Source organism: Pleurodeles waltl, chromosome 7 (assembly GCF_031143425.1).
Source record: "Pleurodeles waltl isolate 20211129_DDA chromosome 7, aPleWal1.hap1.20221129, whole genome shotgun sequence".
In the NCBI taxonomy this organism is placed as follows: domain Eukaryota; kingdom Metazoa; phylum Chordata; class Amphibia; order Caudata; family Salamandridae; genus Pleurodeles; species Pleurodeles waltl.
Window position 1 is genome coordinate 1,357,118,271 of NC_090446.1, and position 17,893 is coordinate 1,357,136,163.

Sequence of the window (17,893 nt, forward strand, 5' to 3'; positions counted from 1 at the left end):
TCAGAGGAAAACTCGTGAACACAAAGAGTTATTTAATCTTTGTCATTGAAGAAAAAGCTGTGGATGAGTGACTTCCAAAACTGGGAAACCTAGTGCATGAAAGAGTTCTTGAAAAAGTACATTTTTATCATCATATAGATAAACTGTTCGAGTTCTTGGAGTAAAAAGCACCAACCCCATAATCCTGCCATTGTTGCCTGGTGCTAAGAAAAGTTGGAAGGTATCACTTGAACTCACATCAAGAAGTATCATTTGGCTGTGTTCAGTAGCCCCCACTGATGACAAAGTCCTTCTAGATCGGACAATACATAATCTTCCTATTCAGTAGGCATCCCAAGAAGACATCAGCTGAGTTGAGATAGTCTTCCCTATTGAAGGGACTGCTGCTGGAGTGAGAGTTACATTCGGTTTCAAACTTGACTTTTAAATCCCCAAGTTAAGCATCTGTGAAAAAATTTATGGGTTAGGCTTGGGTGAGTCTCAACCTTTAACCTTGCCCGTGACCAGGTAACGTGTTCTGACAAAAGAACAAGATTAACAAGTTTTTTATTTTGGTGATGTTTTTAAAGATGTCCCTTAAGTCCAAAAACTCCTGCTTATCAAACTCATTTCCCTTTAACACGCTTCAGGCAGGTGAACTTTCCACTTTCTCCAGCTCCGAAAATATGATTCCTCATGGGCTTGTGAAGGTACACCTTTACCAGGTTTGCATGGTGTCAATGTCTCGACTATGAGAGCTGTCTCTTGCATTCATAATCCCACTTACTCTATTTGTTCCCATCCTGATCCTGGCTAGACTCACTTGGAAGCATGCAGTGACTCAGTATCCACACAATTGAAGCTGTGGCAAAAGGTTAGCAATCAATCAATCAATCAAAGAATTTGTAAAGCGCACTGCTCACCCACTAGGGTCTCAAGGCGCTGGGAGGGGGGTGCTGCTACAGCTCGAAGAGCCAGGTCTTGAGTTACTTCCTGAAGGAGAGATGGTCCTGGGTCAGCCGTAGGTGGGTGGGGAGGGAGTTCCATGTCTTGCCCGCTAGGTAGGAGAAGGATCTTCCCCTGGTGGTAGTTCTGCGAATCCGTGGGACAGTGGCGAGGGCGAGGCTAGCGGATCGGAGCTGGCGGGTGGGTGTGTAGATCGTGAGGTGGTTGTTGAGGTATTTGGGGCCCCTGTCGTGGAGGGCTTTGTGTGCGTGGGTGAGGAGCCTGAACGTGAACCTCTTGCTGACGGGGAGCCAGTGCAGGTCTCTTAGGTGGGCGGAGATGTGGCTGTGGCGGGGGATGTCCAGGATAAGTCGTGCCGAGGCGTTCTGTATGCGCTGGAGTCTTTTCTTTAGTTTGGCTGTGGTTCCTGCGTAGAGGGTGTTCCTGTAATCCAGTCGGCTGATGTCGAGGGCCTGGGTGACCGTTTTTCTGGTTTCGGTGGGGATCTACCGGAAGATTTTTCGGAGCATGCGCAGGGTGTTGAAGCAGGATGATGAGACGGCGTTGACTTGCTTGGTCATCGTGAGGGAGGAGTCCAGGATGAAGCCCAGGTTGCGTGCGTGGTCCGTGGGCTTGGGGCGGTGCCCAGAGCAGGGGGCCACCAGGAGTCGTCCCAGGCAGAGGGGGATGGTCCAAAGATGAGGACTTCCGTCTTGTCCGAGTTCAGCTTCAGACGGCTGAGCTTCATCCATTCCGCAATGTCTTTCATTCCTTCCTGGAGGCTGGCTCTGGCGGGTTCGTTGGTGAGGGAGAGGATTAGCTTGGTGTCATCAGTGTAGGAGCTGATGTTGAGGTTGTGTTGGCGTGCGATGGCTGCGAGGGGGCTCATGTAGACGTTGAAGAGGGTGGGGCTGAGCGAGGAGCCTTGAGGAATGCCGCAGATGATCTTGGTGGCTCCTGAGTGGAAGGGAGGAAGGCGGACTCACTGGGATCTGTCGGCGAGAAAGGAGGCGATCCATTCCACGGCTTTTCCTTGGATACCGGCATGGTGGAGGCGTGTAGTTAGGGTGCGGTGGCAGACAGTGTCGAAGGCAGCCGAGAGGTCGAGGAGGATGAGGGCAGCCGTTTCCCCGTTGTCGAGCATGGACCTGATGTCATTGGTAGCTGCGATGAGGGCGGTCTTGGTGCTGTGGTTTGCTCGGAAACCTGACTGAGATGGGTCGAGGGAGTCGTTTGTCTCGAGGAAGGCGGTTAGTTGTTTGTTGACGATCTTCTTGATGACTTTGGCGGGGAACGGGAGGAGCGAGATGGAGCGGAAGTTCTTGAGGTCTGTGGGGTCCGCGGTGGGCTTCTTTAGGAGGGCGCTGATCTTCACATGTTTCCAGCTTTCTGGGAAGGTGGCGAATGCGAAGGAGGAGTTAATGATGTTCCGGAGTTGGGGTGCGATAATGGAGTCGGCTTTGTTGTAGATGTGGTGTGGACATGGGTCGGCTGGGGAGCCATTTATATAAATCAGAGGAACCTTTTCACAAAGGTAAAAATACCTGTGTCTAAACTTACATGTGTAAGAAATTGGGTTACTGGTTGAGTGGGGTAATAATCCTACTCAAGCAGCAACCACAACTCTTGTCAAGGTGTACCACAAGCAAAGTGCAATTAACCTGTGCTCAACCTCTGGTAGTTTGGCACAAACGTAGTCAGACCTAACTGAAGACAATTTGTAAAGCATTTAATCTGCACTTCAAACAGTAATACAGTGAAAACACAACACAGGAAAAATCCCACACCAATTTAGAAAAATAAAGTAAAATGTAATAAATTATTTGAGAAAAATGACAAAATTCTAAACAGTAGATATGCAATTTCAAGGATTTCGGGTAAGTATAGTGCCAGATTTCATGTAAGTATAGTGCCTAAATGCACAAAGCACCACCTGCCATTATCTAGTTGTGTGAGACCAGGTGAAAGTCACAAATTCAAGCCAACCACAATGGAGTGTGGGCTGGATACGAGGACCAAGTTAGCCTCGCTGAAAGAGTTGGCTTCAAAAGTCGACCACAAACAATACCGTTTGTAGTAGAGAGGGCAGCGAGGTGAAGGGAGAGTGTCACATATGGTAGTCATTGTAGCATAAAGAGCAGGCTGATAACCGCAAACAGTTGTCGTTGTAGAGCAAAGACTCTCGGGTATCCTGGATGGTCATTGTTGGAGACTCGGTTTTGGCTGTCACCACCGGCTGTAAATGTTATAGCATGAAGTTCAGATCTCGCATTGCGGGGCGTCGCTGGCAGCCGCTGTGATGCAAAGTGTCAGGTACACTGAAGCTTCGTGTTGGTGGGCAGTTCAGGCGGCAAGATCTTGCATACACAGGCCTGCTTGCAGTTGCAAAGAGCCCCAAACTTCAAGATTGTTACTTTTCTTTGATGGAGAGCTCAACTGATACCACACCAAGGGTCCAGGACCTGAGGGCACCTCTTGGGGATCAGAAACTCACTCCAGCACAGACCAGCAAGGGTCAGGGAGTCCCATTTGCGGGTCCAGGAGCAGGTCAGCTGGGCAGATTCAGGAGAGGGGGCTCTGGAGTTTCCTATGTCCCTATAGCTCAGAAGAGGAGGTCAGTCAGCTGACCCTTGGAGTCACTTCAGCCTACGATGCAGGGTGCAGGTCCAGTCTTCCTTCTCAGAAAGTAGGACAACAGATAGCAGGGCAGCAGAGTAGCAGGAGAGCAGGGTGGCAGTCCTTCAGGCAGCAGTGCAGCAAAGCAGTCCTTCTTCTCTAGTATCCACGGGTCCAGAGGTGTACTAAAGAGCTGGGTCTGAGGGTCCAATATTTATACATGGTGCTGGTTTGAAGTAGGTGAAGGTTCTGGAGGTTTTCACCCCCAGTGGAGATTGAATTTCCTGGTTCCCTGATCCGGTTCCAGTTTGTGCTTGGTGAGGGACACAAAAGACTAGTGTCAAACCCTTTGCTAGTGTGCTCAGACAAAGCCTTTGTGATGTCCGAATCTGATAGGAGACAGCTCCTTCCACTCATCAAGGCAGAGGTGGCACATCCTGCCTACACTTACACCCCCTTTGTCTCACTATTTGTTAGCAATACACAAAGACCAACTTCCAGCCGCACCCAGTCATGCGACTCAGTATAAAGGCTGCAGGCACCAAATGGTGGAGACATGAAAATGTCAATTGTCTAAAAGTAGTATTGTGAGAATTGTGACTTCAAAGAGGGCTCTAAATTACAATTCTTTAGACACAAAAGTCAGCATTCCTACCTACTCCCAACTTAATGTTACCTCTTATTAAATGTAATAAGGTAACCTAATGTTATTCTGTGGGAGAGGTAAGCTGTGCATAGTGAAAAACATTTAAGATTTTTTCACTTTCAGGACCTGTAAAAGTGAAAAGTAAATGTCCCACTTTTCAGATACTCTACACCCTGCCTTATGGGATGTTTAGGACTTCTGTACATTTAAAAGCGATGTGTAGGCCTGCCAAAATGTTTGTTTTGCTAGGTTGAAATGGCAGTTTAAAACTGCACACACTGGCAGCAATGGCAGGCCTGAGACATGTTTAAAGGGCTACTTAAGTGGGTGGCACAATTAGTGCTGCAGGCCCACTAGTAGCATTTAATGTACAGGCCCTGTGCACATGTACAGCCACTTTACTAGGGACATACAAGTAAATTAAATGTGCCAGATGTTTGCAAGCCAATTTCACCATGTTTAAAGGAGAAAGCACTTTAGCATTTATTGATAGTGGCAAAATGAGTAGAGCCCTAACACCAACAAAAACAGGTTCAGAAAACAGGAGGGTGAATGCAAACTGTCTGGAGGTGACCCTACTGAGTGGACTAAGACCAACACCAGGTGAGCAAATCATCTGGCCCTATTCATAAAGGCAAACAAACACATGTAGATTTATTATATGTAACTTTACTCTTAGACTTTGTAGTAGATTAACTACTTTTGGTTGTTTGGCGTTTACAAATGAACATTACTACAAAGTGAATACTTACATGCTACACCTACTGAAACAAGGGAGTAGCCAAATTTGTACTGGAAAGTTACTACTAGTAATCTTTCACCACTAGGGCAAAGATCTCCCAGTGGTAAAGAACAGGGACATCCTAAAATGTATTATCAACTATAACAAAAAGTAGTACACATATTTTAATGTTAAAAATTAATGTAAATTATTTAATATTTTTATTTTAAATGAAGCACAAAAATGCTACCCCGTAATAAACTTAATGTTGAAATAAATATTTAAATTAATTTAATATGTTAAATTAAAATTATTTTAAATGCTGTACTAACAATACTAAATTAAAATGTTTGTAATAGTTTATTATGCAGTTATGTATTTATTTAATTTAAATTAGATTAGGTATTTAAAAAATAAGATACAATTCTTTTTTAATTAAAAAGTGCAATAAAATATGTAATCTTAAATTTATGCTGCTGATTCTTAAATAGAATATTTTAAATATTTAATTACATTATTATATATTTTTAAAAAGTGAAAATAAATTTGCTTATTTTAACATTATTTCCTATGAGGTGGCAATTAAGGCCCTGACTCCATTATTTTCTATGGAAGAGTGTTGCAGTACCAGTGGTAGACCCTTGGTAGTTCCAGTGGGTACATGTCTCTCTCTAAACCCATCTTTAGTCTTCCCTAAACCCATCCTCAATCATCCCTAAATATCCCCCTTTTTATAGTGAGCATTCCTTATTGTCCAGCCACTCCCCTCATCCCTCCCACATTTACTATTAAATTGTAGACTTAAGTGCAAGGAGATCTACACAATCAAGAAGGACTGCTCCTCAGTTAAGAGATAGGGCATCCCTCATATTGTTGCTGCACCTCCCATCTAATATCATGTCCTTGTTCTTGGAACATTTATTCTCAACTACCTTTTGGGTCATTTGAGTGACTCTCCACTTGGGATTGTTTTTGCCTTCTCTGCATTTGTTTGCAAAATTCTCCTTTTTGTGACGTATTTTTCATTCCTGAATCACAGCTAGGTAACCTCTGAATGAGGGCACATGAAAATAATTAACACAACATGAGCACGACATCTTAGACTCACCTTTTTTCATGCCATTTTCACTTTTAAATGATTTATTAAAAACAGAACATATTCCACTTGGTCTCTTTTCAGGCTTACTTCATTGACCACTCTTCTTGTAAGAAAACGAATCTTACCATCTATTGCTTTAGATGTAGGTATTACTTCATTTAATTTGGGATCGCTCATAATCCACAATGTTTATTGCATTTTCTTAGAGTTGGTGTTAACCATTGATCTCTCAATGATTCATCAACAAATGGCCCGAAGTTGCAGGTATTGGCTAACCCGCTTAAAGCACTGAGAAATCCATGCAATATTTTGTTCTGTTTTTGTGACAATATATAGAAGTGATAATGTTCCAATTTCACTGATGTGCGAGGCCTAAATTGGTTGTCTGACTTACGGATGATTTCAATAAAATCGCTCAAATCTCCTACAGCAGGAACAACTTAAATTAATGTCCTGAATATTTCCTGGCCTTCTGAGCCTAGACAACGTAGAAGTATATATGGTTTCTATTAATTGGCATTTTATCTGCTTCTAGTGCCACTAAATGATTAATAAATTCCTCTTTCAATCTTTTCCACAGAATAGGTGGATCCCCTTTGCACATGGGGAATTTTTTGTCCTCCATCATATTGCATTGTTAATAAATGTAGGTAATATCGTACCAAAGCAAAACAAAATAATGCCTGGGAGTAAAAGAAAATGAAGAACAATACAATATAGCTAAATATTAAACTTAGTCTAAGACAATATGAGTTCATTAGGAAAGACTAATAAACGGGTATGCATCTAATCTTACAAAATGTATTTGGCTAATGTGCAATATTGCATAAAATATCTGATAGAAGTGTTGGAATGTGCAGGGTGGCTAAATACCTTAATTCTATGAATATGAATCAACAGTAGAGTAATGTCATGTATGATGAGAATGAGAGTCATAACGATATTATCTGTTAATTAAATTTGAGGTTTAATAACCCCAGTTCTGGAAACCATAGTAAAAGAGAAAATGTCCAACCTGATATGCATGAGGATTATTCTCACCTCTTCAGTGATGCTACTAGAAAAATTGTTTTTGAGGGTAAGCTGCAAGGAAGTAATGTTGAAGACACTGTGATTTATATGGTGAAATACCATGCCAGATGTAGGAAACCATCTTGTAAATATACGTGAGTGTGTTCTGTTATTTCTCGTGATGTTTCTATGGTAACGGGGAAGATGTCTGATATCATTAAGTGACAGGAAACATCCAACAGTCTTGTATTAAGTTTTTCACTTCATACTAAAGTTTAGTTGTTATTTACATTGCTCGTTCTATAATACTCGTCTATCTATTTTGTCCTAGAACACTGACATGCCAACATAATAAGTGACTGTTAGAGGACATTCAGAAAGGATGTGAACGCTTTGGGTGATTTGCTAATGTTATAAACTTAAATATATGGTGTTAAACATTTTCATACATATGAGTCATTGTCTGCTGCACTGTTTATGTCGAAAAAGTATATCGATAATTTACCTTACCCAACATATTTTCACCAAAAATAGTCAATTCAAATAAAACCGTTCCTGTTAATTACTATATGAGCAAACGACAGAATAATAATGCTTTTTACTGAATTAAAATCCAATCCAAGTCTATGCTGATCCCATGTTAAGAGTGCAACGTGGCTCCCTTATTCCGTTCTTAAGCTGAGTCACATCCTAATGACCAGTTTCTTCGAAGGAAGGTTTCACTTCATTTTCATAGAAAACGAGTGTATTTTTACTTCCCCAGGCCAAACTCCATGCCTTGTATCTCGGCAGACGAATTATTTTTAGAGTGAGTGTGCAGTAAGTAGCATTTTAAACGGATTCATGTACCTGATAAATCACAGAACATGAGCTTTTGCTATAAGGAGAGCTCGGTTGTAGCCTTAACACCCCAATTTAACGCTACTAGCCCCAACTGCAGTGTTTGGCTGTGTCACTGCAACCAGTGGTGAAATGAAACCTTAGGAGGCCCACTGAGAGAAACCTTGAGGGATGCCCTTTCCTGTCCACACCGCATACCCTGAAGATCTTCTTCACCTCGGTTGCCAGGGCAGCGGCTTTACAATACATCTTCGGGAATTTGAGTGATAAATTAGCTTCGGGTGAATGGAGGAATGGCTGAATAGTTGGAGGGAATCAGGGAGGATGGATGGGTTGATAGGTGCTATGATAGGATAGACAGACAATGAGGTGCGGCAAGCAGTGTTAGTAAAATGAAAGAGGGAAGAATACATAGCGAAAGAAGAGGGAGAATACTGCTGAAGTGGGAGAAAACTTTAGAGATAACTATCCTAGAGAGAAAGAGTGATATAAGGAAAGAGAAAAAAACGAAAGGGGTTGAGATGTGCAGATGGAGGGAAACAGAGAGAAAGGAGGAGAGGAAATAAGCGTTTGAAAGAGAGCAGAGAAAAAGAGGGACGGGTGATGATGTGGTGGAGAGAAAGAACATATCAGAGTCAGAGAAAGGATGGTAGAGAATAGAGGAAGCACAACACTGTGAAGCATAAACAACTGTTTGATTTCGAATATATTCACAATCGCAGCAGATTTCTTTAGAAAGTGAAGTTTTCAGGTGGTGTCCCACCCATTCTCCTAAGGAGCCGACTCCCACTCACAGACCTTGGTTTTCTTGAATGCGTGAGTTACATTGGCTCCAATGCTCTAAAGAGCTTTACTTACTCTTTATGGAATACAAAGCATCGGCAGCCGATGTTAAAGTTCATTTTTTGCCATGCCATCTCATCTTAAAACATTAGAACTGACAGAGGGGCTCCTATGGGATGGGGCAGTCTGGGTGTTGCCCCGCGCAGTGAGGACTGCGGGCTTTTTATTACGAATCTAAGTGCAACCTACTTAATATACTAAGATTTTAGTCAAGTGTAAGGCATTTGTCTACCTCTGACTTCAGTCATCGCGGCCAAAAGAGTGGCTGCTGTGTGTGGGTGGACAGAAAATACAGCTAAATATGTGGCTCCTTGCATGCTCATGCATCATAACCATCATTGCAGATATTCTTGGGTACACAGATGGCCATCTTGGAATAGCTGCAAACATTTTCACGATGCCCACCTACCGATATAGTGGATGGCTGTATTCAGTGCACCAAGGGTCTGGGAGGGCAAGTAGGCGTTTGGGGGGGCAGGGAAAGTTTTTAACAAACAGAGTAAGGTGGTAGGGGCAACTGGTAGCTGAGAGAGATAGTGAGACATTGAAAACAGCCCCTAAGATAAACTGCAATATAAGGTCTGATATCAGCAATAAAAGGATACATGCAATCCAATAAAACAAATATGAGACCAAAATGCTCCTGGCCGGTACAAACAGATACAGGGAGACAGACAAGAAACCCATCACATTTTGAGTAAGGTGCTGACACAACCCACTCTGTAGTGTATTGTTCATAACAGGTCTGTCTGTGGACCAGACCTAAAAATGAGACGAGCACAAATTTCTAGCATTGCAAGGACATTCTTCTCTTAAAAGTTGAATCTACAACCTCCTTAAATGTCAGCGTTCTTCATTACTTCCATTTGTATCCATTGTTATAATTGGCCCGTCCAATGTCATTGCTTTATTTGAGAAAAACATACTTTTTTTGGTCACTTTAAATCTGAAATATCAATCATTATCAAAGTCCCTTTTTGCTCTTCTGCATAGTTTTTTTCAGTTTAATATATACGTTGATGTGATGCACACAATGCACATTATTGAAAATCCAATTAGATTTGCTTTAGAAATAGGTTTTTAAGGATCATCTGGTGTTTTATTTTAATGTATCCTGGTAGTGATTAGCGCACTATGGGCCAGATGTAGCAAGCATTTTGAATGGTGCAAACTGCGAAAATCGCAGTTTGCGCCTTGCAAAATGCCCATCGCGATGCACATTCACAATTTGCGAGTCGGTACCGACTCGCAAATTGTGAATGCGACTCGCAAATAGGAAGGGGTGTCCCCTTCCTATTTGCGACTCGCATCACTATGCTAACTTGCTTTGTGACAGCGAATGCAGTCGCAAAGCAATTTGCAGTTACCACCAGTGTCACACTGGTGGTAACCCATTCGCAAAAGGGAAGGGGTCCCCATGGGACCCCTTCCCCTTTGTGAATGTTGCCCAAAATGTTTTTTCAGAATAGGCAGTGGTCCAATGGACCACTGCCTACTCTGAAAAAACGAAACCAAATGGTTTCTGTATTTTTTTTATTTTGCAACTCGTTTTCCTTTAAGGAAAAAGGGCTGCAAAATAAATAAAAAATAACTGCCTTATTTAAAAAGCAGTCACAGACATGGAGGTCTGCTGTCTTCAGCAGGCCACCATCCCTGTGAGTGCATGGACTCTCTATAGGGTCGCAAAATGTGACCCACCTCATTAATATTAATGAGGTGGGTCTTTGCGACCCCATAGCGAATCGCAGACGGTGTCTGAGACACCGTTCTGCATCCAATTTTGCGAATCGGAAATTGCAGGTTGTACTGACTCGCAATTTCCGACTCGCAAAATCGGAACTGCCTACATCTGGCCCTTAATGTGGAATGCACTTTCCAACTGGGTTCCTTTCCCTGCCGAAGTAACAGTTTTCAAAACCTTTATGGGCTCCCTTTCTCGCCTTCCTTCTTGGTATGTTGATAGTTCTTCCCATCCATTCCACTCTATTGATTTCTAAATGAAAAGGATGCCAAGCCTGCCTATAAAACATTGACCTACTTTATCCCTGTTGATTATTTCACTCATTCACATTTTCCATCACTTCTTATATCTCATATTTGCCTGGGTGGTGTCAACTGACTAGCCCCTTTTTTGTCTTGTGCTGCAGCATGTCCACAGCTTCTTTTGTGATTTTTCCTTATCTGCACCCGTCTGTTCTTATTCTGTTTTTTGTCTTACTGATAACTCTATGTTCTTCATGCCAGGGCCTTCCTTTTTTGAGCTACTCTCTGTAGTCGTTCTGGTAGAATTATCCTTGTTTGTCTTTAGTTCCCTTAGGCTTAAACACTATTTTCCCCTTCCATGCCTTTAGGCTTTCTGTCTCTCTCATTATAACTTTTATGCCAAGCAGATACTTTGTTAAAAAAAACACGCTACTTCTTATATGTGGTTGTTTTTTTGTCATAACCCTTTTAGTACTTCTGCTGTTCTTCTTTCATTGTTTGTCTTTATGCTGTTACCTTCCCTTTTCCTCTCTACTCCACGTTGGCTACTTTCTATGTCAGTACATGGGAGGAATTGCAAATGTTTATAAAGTTGACATTGCAGAAGAAAAAGTTAGAATTGAACATCCTCACCCACCTGTAATTAAATTAGGGCTTTTTAGGAGAGAAGTTAGAAAATAAAAACCCTAAAGTGAAATATTGGGATTTTTGCCATTAATCTATGACTTCCCCTCCTTGTTAGAGAACACCATGCAATTAATTGTTTGCTCCCTTTTGTCTCTCGCTCTGTAATACATTCTCGTGTTCGACACAGTATCTCTGCTAAAATGTTTTGCACTTTCAAGACTGATGAAATGTAATGGACACCAACTAACGCAGTGGTTACTAACATGTTATTTCCTCTCTATTACCTGAGAATTTAAAACTTTTTAAGTGCAAACACGTAAATGTACTCAGTGCATAAACAACAAGATAACCTCTGTAATGACTGAATCCGACTACATTTCCCTTTTTTCTCCCGCAGGAATGTGGAGGCCTGTGAAGCAACTAAAGGTGGACTCATTGGAGCTGATCACACTGGTTGAGGGGGCTGAAAACCTACTTAGGCAGTGCGTGGGTGTAGGAAAATGGGTTACTGGTTGAGAGGGCTGAAATACTATTTAAACAGCAGCCACAATTTCTGTCAGAGTAAAGTCACAAAGAACCCCAAATTAACCTGTGCATAACCCTTTGGTAGCTTGGCACAAAGTGGTTAAGCTTAATTTAGCGTGAAGTATTTATGCAGCATTTCAAGCAATAATGATGTGAGAACACATCATTAGAAGAATACCACACCACTCTAGAAACAAAAACAGTAAAAGGTAATAAATTATTTGATAAAAACCAACACAAATGCACAAAGACCAACTGCCAGCTACACCTAGTCTTGTGACCTCGGAAACAGGCTGCAGGCACCAAACGGTTAGGACAAGAAAATGGCAACTTTATAAAAATGGCATTTACAGAATTGTGACTTTAGCATAAAAGTGTGTTTTAAGTTATATCTCTTTAGACGCAAAACTCAACATTCCTACTTGCTCACAATTGAAAGTTATCACTTACTATTAATATTATTTTAAGGTAGCCAAGGGGAGAAGTAGGACTTGCAGTAGTAAAAAAGGAATTTAAGAGTTTTTCACTTCCAGGGCATGTGAACGTTAATAGTACATGCACAGCTTTTTAGATGTACTACATTCTGCCCTATAGGCCATATAGGCCCTGCCCTGGGAGTGACGTATGTATTATAAAGAAAGGTTTAGGCCTGGTAAAAGGTTTATTTTGCCATGTCAAAATGGCAGTTTAAAAAGACACATATAGGCTGCAATAGCAGGACTGCGGAATGTTAAAAAGGCTACTCAAGTGTGTGGCATAATCAGTGCTACAGACCCACTGTTAGCTTTTAATGAAAAGGCCCTGCTTAAAGTAGTGCGACTTTACTACTGGGCTCTTACAGGTAAATTAAATATGCCAATTTGGTGTAACCCAATTTCACCTTCGTTAAAGGAGAAAGCACATGCACTTTAGCACTGCTTAGCAGTAGTAAAGTGTGCAGAGCCCTAAAAGCCAACAAAAACAGGTTCAGAGAGCTGTTAAGAGTAAAGGCAAGAAGATTGAGCATGAACCTTGGGAGAGGGCCAAGTCCAACAATGGGACACAATACTTGGTGTTGAAAGTGTTTCTGATTGTGGGGATGAATGAAGCATTATTCATCCCACAGTTCTGCCACTTACCATATTTCTGTTTACTACATTTATGCGGTTCAAAGTGTTTAAGGACAATTATTTAAACACTAAAATTAGATACTCACTCTGCAATGACACCAAGCTCCATCTGTCCAGAAAGAAACCTAAAAATAAAGCAGTAGATTAGTAACACAGTGTGTTCTATGTAGAATGATGTTGCTAAATGTTGTATTTCAAGTATTTAAAGCTTAACTTTGGCATTTCCTTTTGATATTCCTCTCTCTTGGTCAGAAGTGAGAGAGATGCATTTTTGCTCTATTAACGAAGGGTTATGTTATGCTTTCCCCAGTCATCTCTACCATAACCCGTCCTACCGTCTGTAGTTGAGGTAGATGTTAAGAGGCCAGCCAGCTGCTTGCTGAATCAGTGAGCAGACCCAGTTTAGATCAGTCAATCAAGACTCACATGTTACAAAGGTCCATGAAGAACAACCCCAAGCAACTTATAATTAATATGAGTGTCCGAATTATATAAAAATGGATAATTTTATACTGGGACTAAATGAGTAACTGGCTGTATACCAGGGTCTTGCCTCAGGGTGGTGCCAGTCTGAAATCCCACTGAGCATTTCACCACTTTTGCCCAGCCACAGACAATGACACCTTGCTGTTCGAAATTTGCCTTTTCAGCAAGGTCAATCCAATTGTTTTTCGTCTTTTTGCTGAACTCTATTTGGTCCAATCATGGAACTCTGTGCAATGTACCCCTATTACCAGGGGCAAAGAGCTTGTGCTCCTCTTTTCAACCTGGTGACATTTGCATACCCCTTATTGGCATATTTACCTTACCTCTTAGTCCCTAGAATATGGTGCCTAAAGTGTACCAAAGGCCTGTAAGTTAAATGTCACCAGTAGACTGCAGCACTCTGCAGTCACAATGCCAACATGGCTGCAGGCCTGCCACCAGTAGCCTGCCTGTTAAGATTTACACTGTAAATTTGACCTGTCAAAAAAATCCCTTTCAACAGGTCTAAACCCCTCCTTTTAAATACTTGTAAATTAGCTTTATTGCCCGTTAAGGCAGAGGACATTGTGTTTAAAAGTAGGATATGTAAAGGTTAATGTTAAAAATGTCCTTACAGTGACTAATATCTCAAAGCTATTTTCACTGCAGAAGGGTTGGCTGCTCCTGACGAAAGCACTGGGATGCAATCACAAATATCAGTACTCTATCTCTGGAATGGGACTAGCCAGAAAAATAATAAACAACTATTTTTCATAGGTATTAAAATCCTATTCATCTATGAAGTCTGTTTTTTTCCTAGATATTAAGGAAAGGTAACTCTTAGGAAATTACCTTTGCGCTACCTGAAGTCCCTGGAAGCTAAATCTAAATTTTTCTCTCAGCTTCTGTTAGCCAGCAATTAGTAATTTGATATGTGTGATTACAGTGTGAACTTGATCCCAAGGCAGGGACAAAAGGCCTTGAGTGTTGGAAGGTGGTCTTGTGACCTTGGCAGGATGACCTGTGGCCTGCGCCCAATGACTTGAATAATTTCAAATAGGCCTATCCTGTTACAATCAGCTGTAACTAACACTCAGGCCTGCACCCTTGTTCCTGTTGCCACACCTGCTTTCATCACAGAAGGCCTCTTATTTACATCACAGTGTCAGATCCTGCTGGAGTGTCATGACCTGCTTCATAGGTCTGCTGGAGTTTTTTCATATGATGTTGGAGTGCACACTTTAAAGGAAAGAAATAAAATGCCAAAACAATATGTGGGTATCCACTGTCTGGCGGAGAAAGCTCACCTTTGTCCTGCAAAACTTCTGTCTCTGAGTTTTTGGAGGATGTAGGAGAGCACAGGGATTACCATAGAAAACTCCCCCACATCTCCCAATATTCAGAGCGCAAGGTTGGTGTGGCCAAAGGCTTTGGCTATGTTGAAAATGTCCAAAGTAGGTAGAGAACCTTTAACTCAGTTGATTAGTGGAAATTGGAAATGAATTGTACCTCTGCCTGCCACTCTGTGCGTCTATACATGCCTCCCCTGTGGTTCTAGGAACCCTTTGAAGTGTGCTCTAAATGACTAATGTCAGAAGGTAAAATCTGAGACTAGGATGAACCTGGTTAGTGTGCCCGAACCGCTTTTCATAGCAGTCAGCCTCAAATTGCAAGTAGGTCCTGTTCTACCACAACTATGGACTATAATTGGCACTTGGCAGTATCTCTACTTAAGACTTTAAAAATTCAGATCTCTGGTTCCCATTATTAGATTGGTGTAATTTTGTTTATCACATTTTACTGCATTTTTATAATTCATTTTAGGATTTTTATTGTTTTGCATCTTGATATTATTACCTTTTCAGTACTGCATAAATACTTTACACAATGCATTTAAGTTAAACCTGTCTGCTCTATGCCATAGCTACCAGAGTTTTGTGCTCAGGTTTATTTAGTGACTTTAGTGGTTCACCCTGACAAGGATTGTGGTTACTATTTGAGATGGCAACCTCCCCTTAACTAGTTCTCCCATTTCTGACAATTGCCTTTCCATCAATGCATTTATAACTTCAAGAAGGTATATGAACATCAATCCCTCCTGGAAATTGACCACCGTAACCATTGAACTAATGCCACATATGTAGTAGCTGTCAACTTTTGTAGGTTCCTGTTTTTCCCAGCAACAACAACAAACATTATGAATTTCGTAGATGCGTTCTATTTCCTCTAGCAGTCGACTTAAAACATACACTTAACCCATATTTTCTAAAGTTCTCTTTTGTTATTTCTGTGTCTAAAGTAGGAGTGGGCAGTGAGCTATGCTCCGCTGTGGGAATGAACAGATTTTTTGGTACTCTGTGCGCCAGGTTTGGCAAAACAAATCCACCAGCCCACCAGCAGAGCAGAGCTCATCAGCGTCCGCTATTTTGTCACAGAGTTCTCTTTTCCCGCCCCATGCCACTGACAGGAGTGTCTGAAGCTCACCTCCCTCTGGGATATCAGACCAGAGCAGATGCAGTTACTTGGAGGCTGAAACTGACTGGCTCGTTTTTAAGGGACTTGTTGATGGGTGGATACATATAATCAAGAGAATACACTGCCAACTGTGGAGCTAGGAAGCCGCAGGTGCAATCCTGACTTTTTGCACGATTGTGATTATGCTGATTTGCTTCATCACTTCAAGTACATATGCTCTTGTTCCCTTATGTGCCAACATTTGAATTTTTTTGAATTAGGTACATCTATTATGTATTATAGACCATGATAAAAAAAGTTCTGGGGGGCTTTTAAATATATTTTAGAAATGCAAAGTGCTTCTATGATGGTGAATAATCTGGTGGTGAGATGTTGGTCTTGGTGTGCCAGTAATGCCATCTGAGGGCGGTGGGCAAAGGTAATACCAGTATGGTACTCAATAGGTCAAACAAGCGTTGCCAATACATTAACATGTGTGGCAGGTCCTGTATATGTACAGTAAGGTTGCATTCGATAAGCCACAGGTTTTACTGATTGGCCTCTAGAGCCACGTTTAGCCATTTGTTCAGGGGTGTAATAATATTGATGCAAATATTTAAAATGTAGCAATTTATGTTTATAGTTGAAGGGCATCTCTTCCACCTGAGAACAGCAGTATTCCCAACACTTATCCGAAATCTGGTGCATCAAGGATTCCCCTACCTTCGCCTAGTGCCAAGGGTTCAGGTCAGAAGTTCTGAATTATGGAAGTATATGAGTAGCTATAGTTGGCTCGTAGTTTATAAGCAGATAGCAAAGGCATTTCAGGAGGTGTCCTTATATGAGAATCAAATGCTGCTATAATCCCTGGACACATCCTATAATAGAGCAAGACTGCTAATGGTGTATCTGTGTCCCCAAAGCTGGTAGTGCTGCAAGCTGAGAAAAGACCCCCCCCGTAATAGATCCCAAAACATAGTTGTTCCCAATGTACGCAAAATTTTCTTTATAAGGAAGGTAAATGATTATCTGCAGCAGATGGTAAGGGCCAGTAAGTCACGTCCACATGTACCCTCTGCACTATTTCCCATAAAGCATGACAAGGGGCTGCATTCACGTCCAAGTCCTCCACCTGGGCTGGACACTTATATTCGGCTGATTCGACATGGGGCCGACAATTGCCCGTTCAACTTTAACATGTATTGCGGTCAATGAGACGTGGCCTAGAGTTTCAAGCTTTGCGCCTGACCCACTGGGTAGTATACGTGACAATGCGGCACAGTAAACCCCCCAGGTCACATTAGCACCTCCCAACACACCCTTGGATGTTGTTCTCCCCAAATCAGCCCAAGAAGTACCTGCTATATCTTCCTAAAGAACTCTAGGGGAAGGCACACTAATATATTAGCATATGAATACTAACATTTTGGGAGCACTAGAATAGTAATGAAGAAAATCCGACCCATCATGGATATCGGCAGATGGATCCAACATTCAATATGTTTGCAGTTCCTCAAGTGCCCTGCCAAAATTCCTCCTTATGAGGCCGCCATTGTCTCAGAAGACATGAACTCCACTGTAATGGATAGTCCATTATTGGTTTATTGAAAAAGTCTGTCAGTGGAAACACCTCTAACGTATTCCAGTTTATTTGCAAATAGCCCACGAATCGTATGACCACGAATAATTGAGGATAGGTTCTCCTCAGATCGCAGGACGTTCAATATCACATTATGTGCATATTTTGTTCCCCAGTCACAGACCTTGAATCAAATGCAAGTCACGTATAAAGCACACCAAAGGCTCAATGGCAAGTGCAAAGATCAATGGGGCAGGAGGGAGCCTTGGCAATTCCCCCCTATGTGGAACAAACCTTTGCATGCATTTTTTACCCTAGCTCTTGCCATGGGCCTTGTGTACTGGAGATCAGTAAGCTTAAAAAGTAGCAACTCAAGTACAGCTGTCTGAGGCCTTCCCTCTTAAACAGCCGCCATTCTAGGGAGTCAAACGCTTCCTCAGCATCGACAAGC

General features: G+C 41.9%; 1 protein-coding gene across 1 annotated transcript in view; it reads right to left on the bottom strand.

Moving 5' to 3' along the window:
• The window catches only part of LOC138247403 (immunoglobulin superfamily member 1-like), a 416,459-nt gene that overhangs the window by 352,315 nt on the left and 46,251 nt on the right, over positions 1–17,893 (bottom strand). Inside the window, exon 2 of the mRNA XM_069202042.1 lies at positions 13,031–13,069. Within this exon, the coding sequence (XP_069058143.1) occupies positions 13,031–13,069 (39 nt within the window). The remainder of the gene's footprint in view (positions 1–13,030; positions 13,070–17,893) is intronic.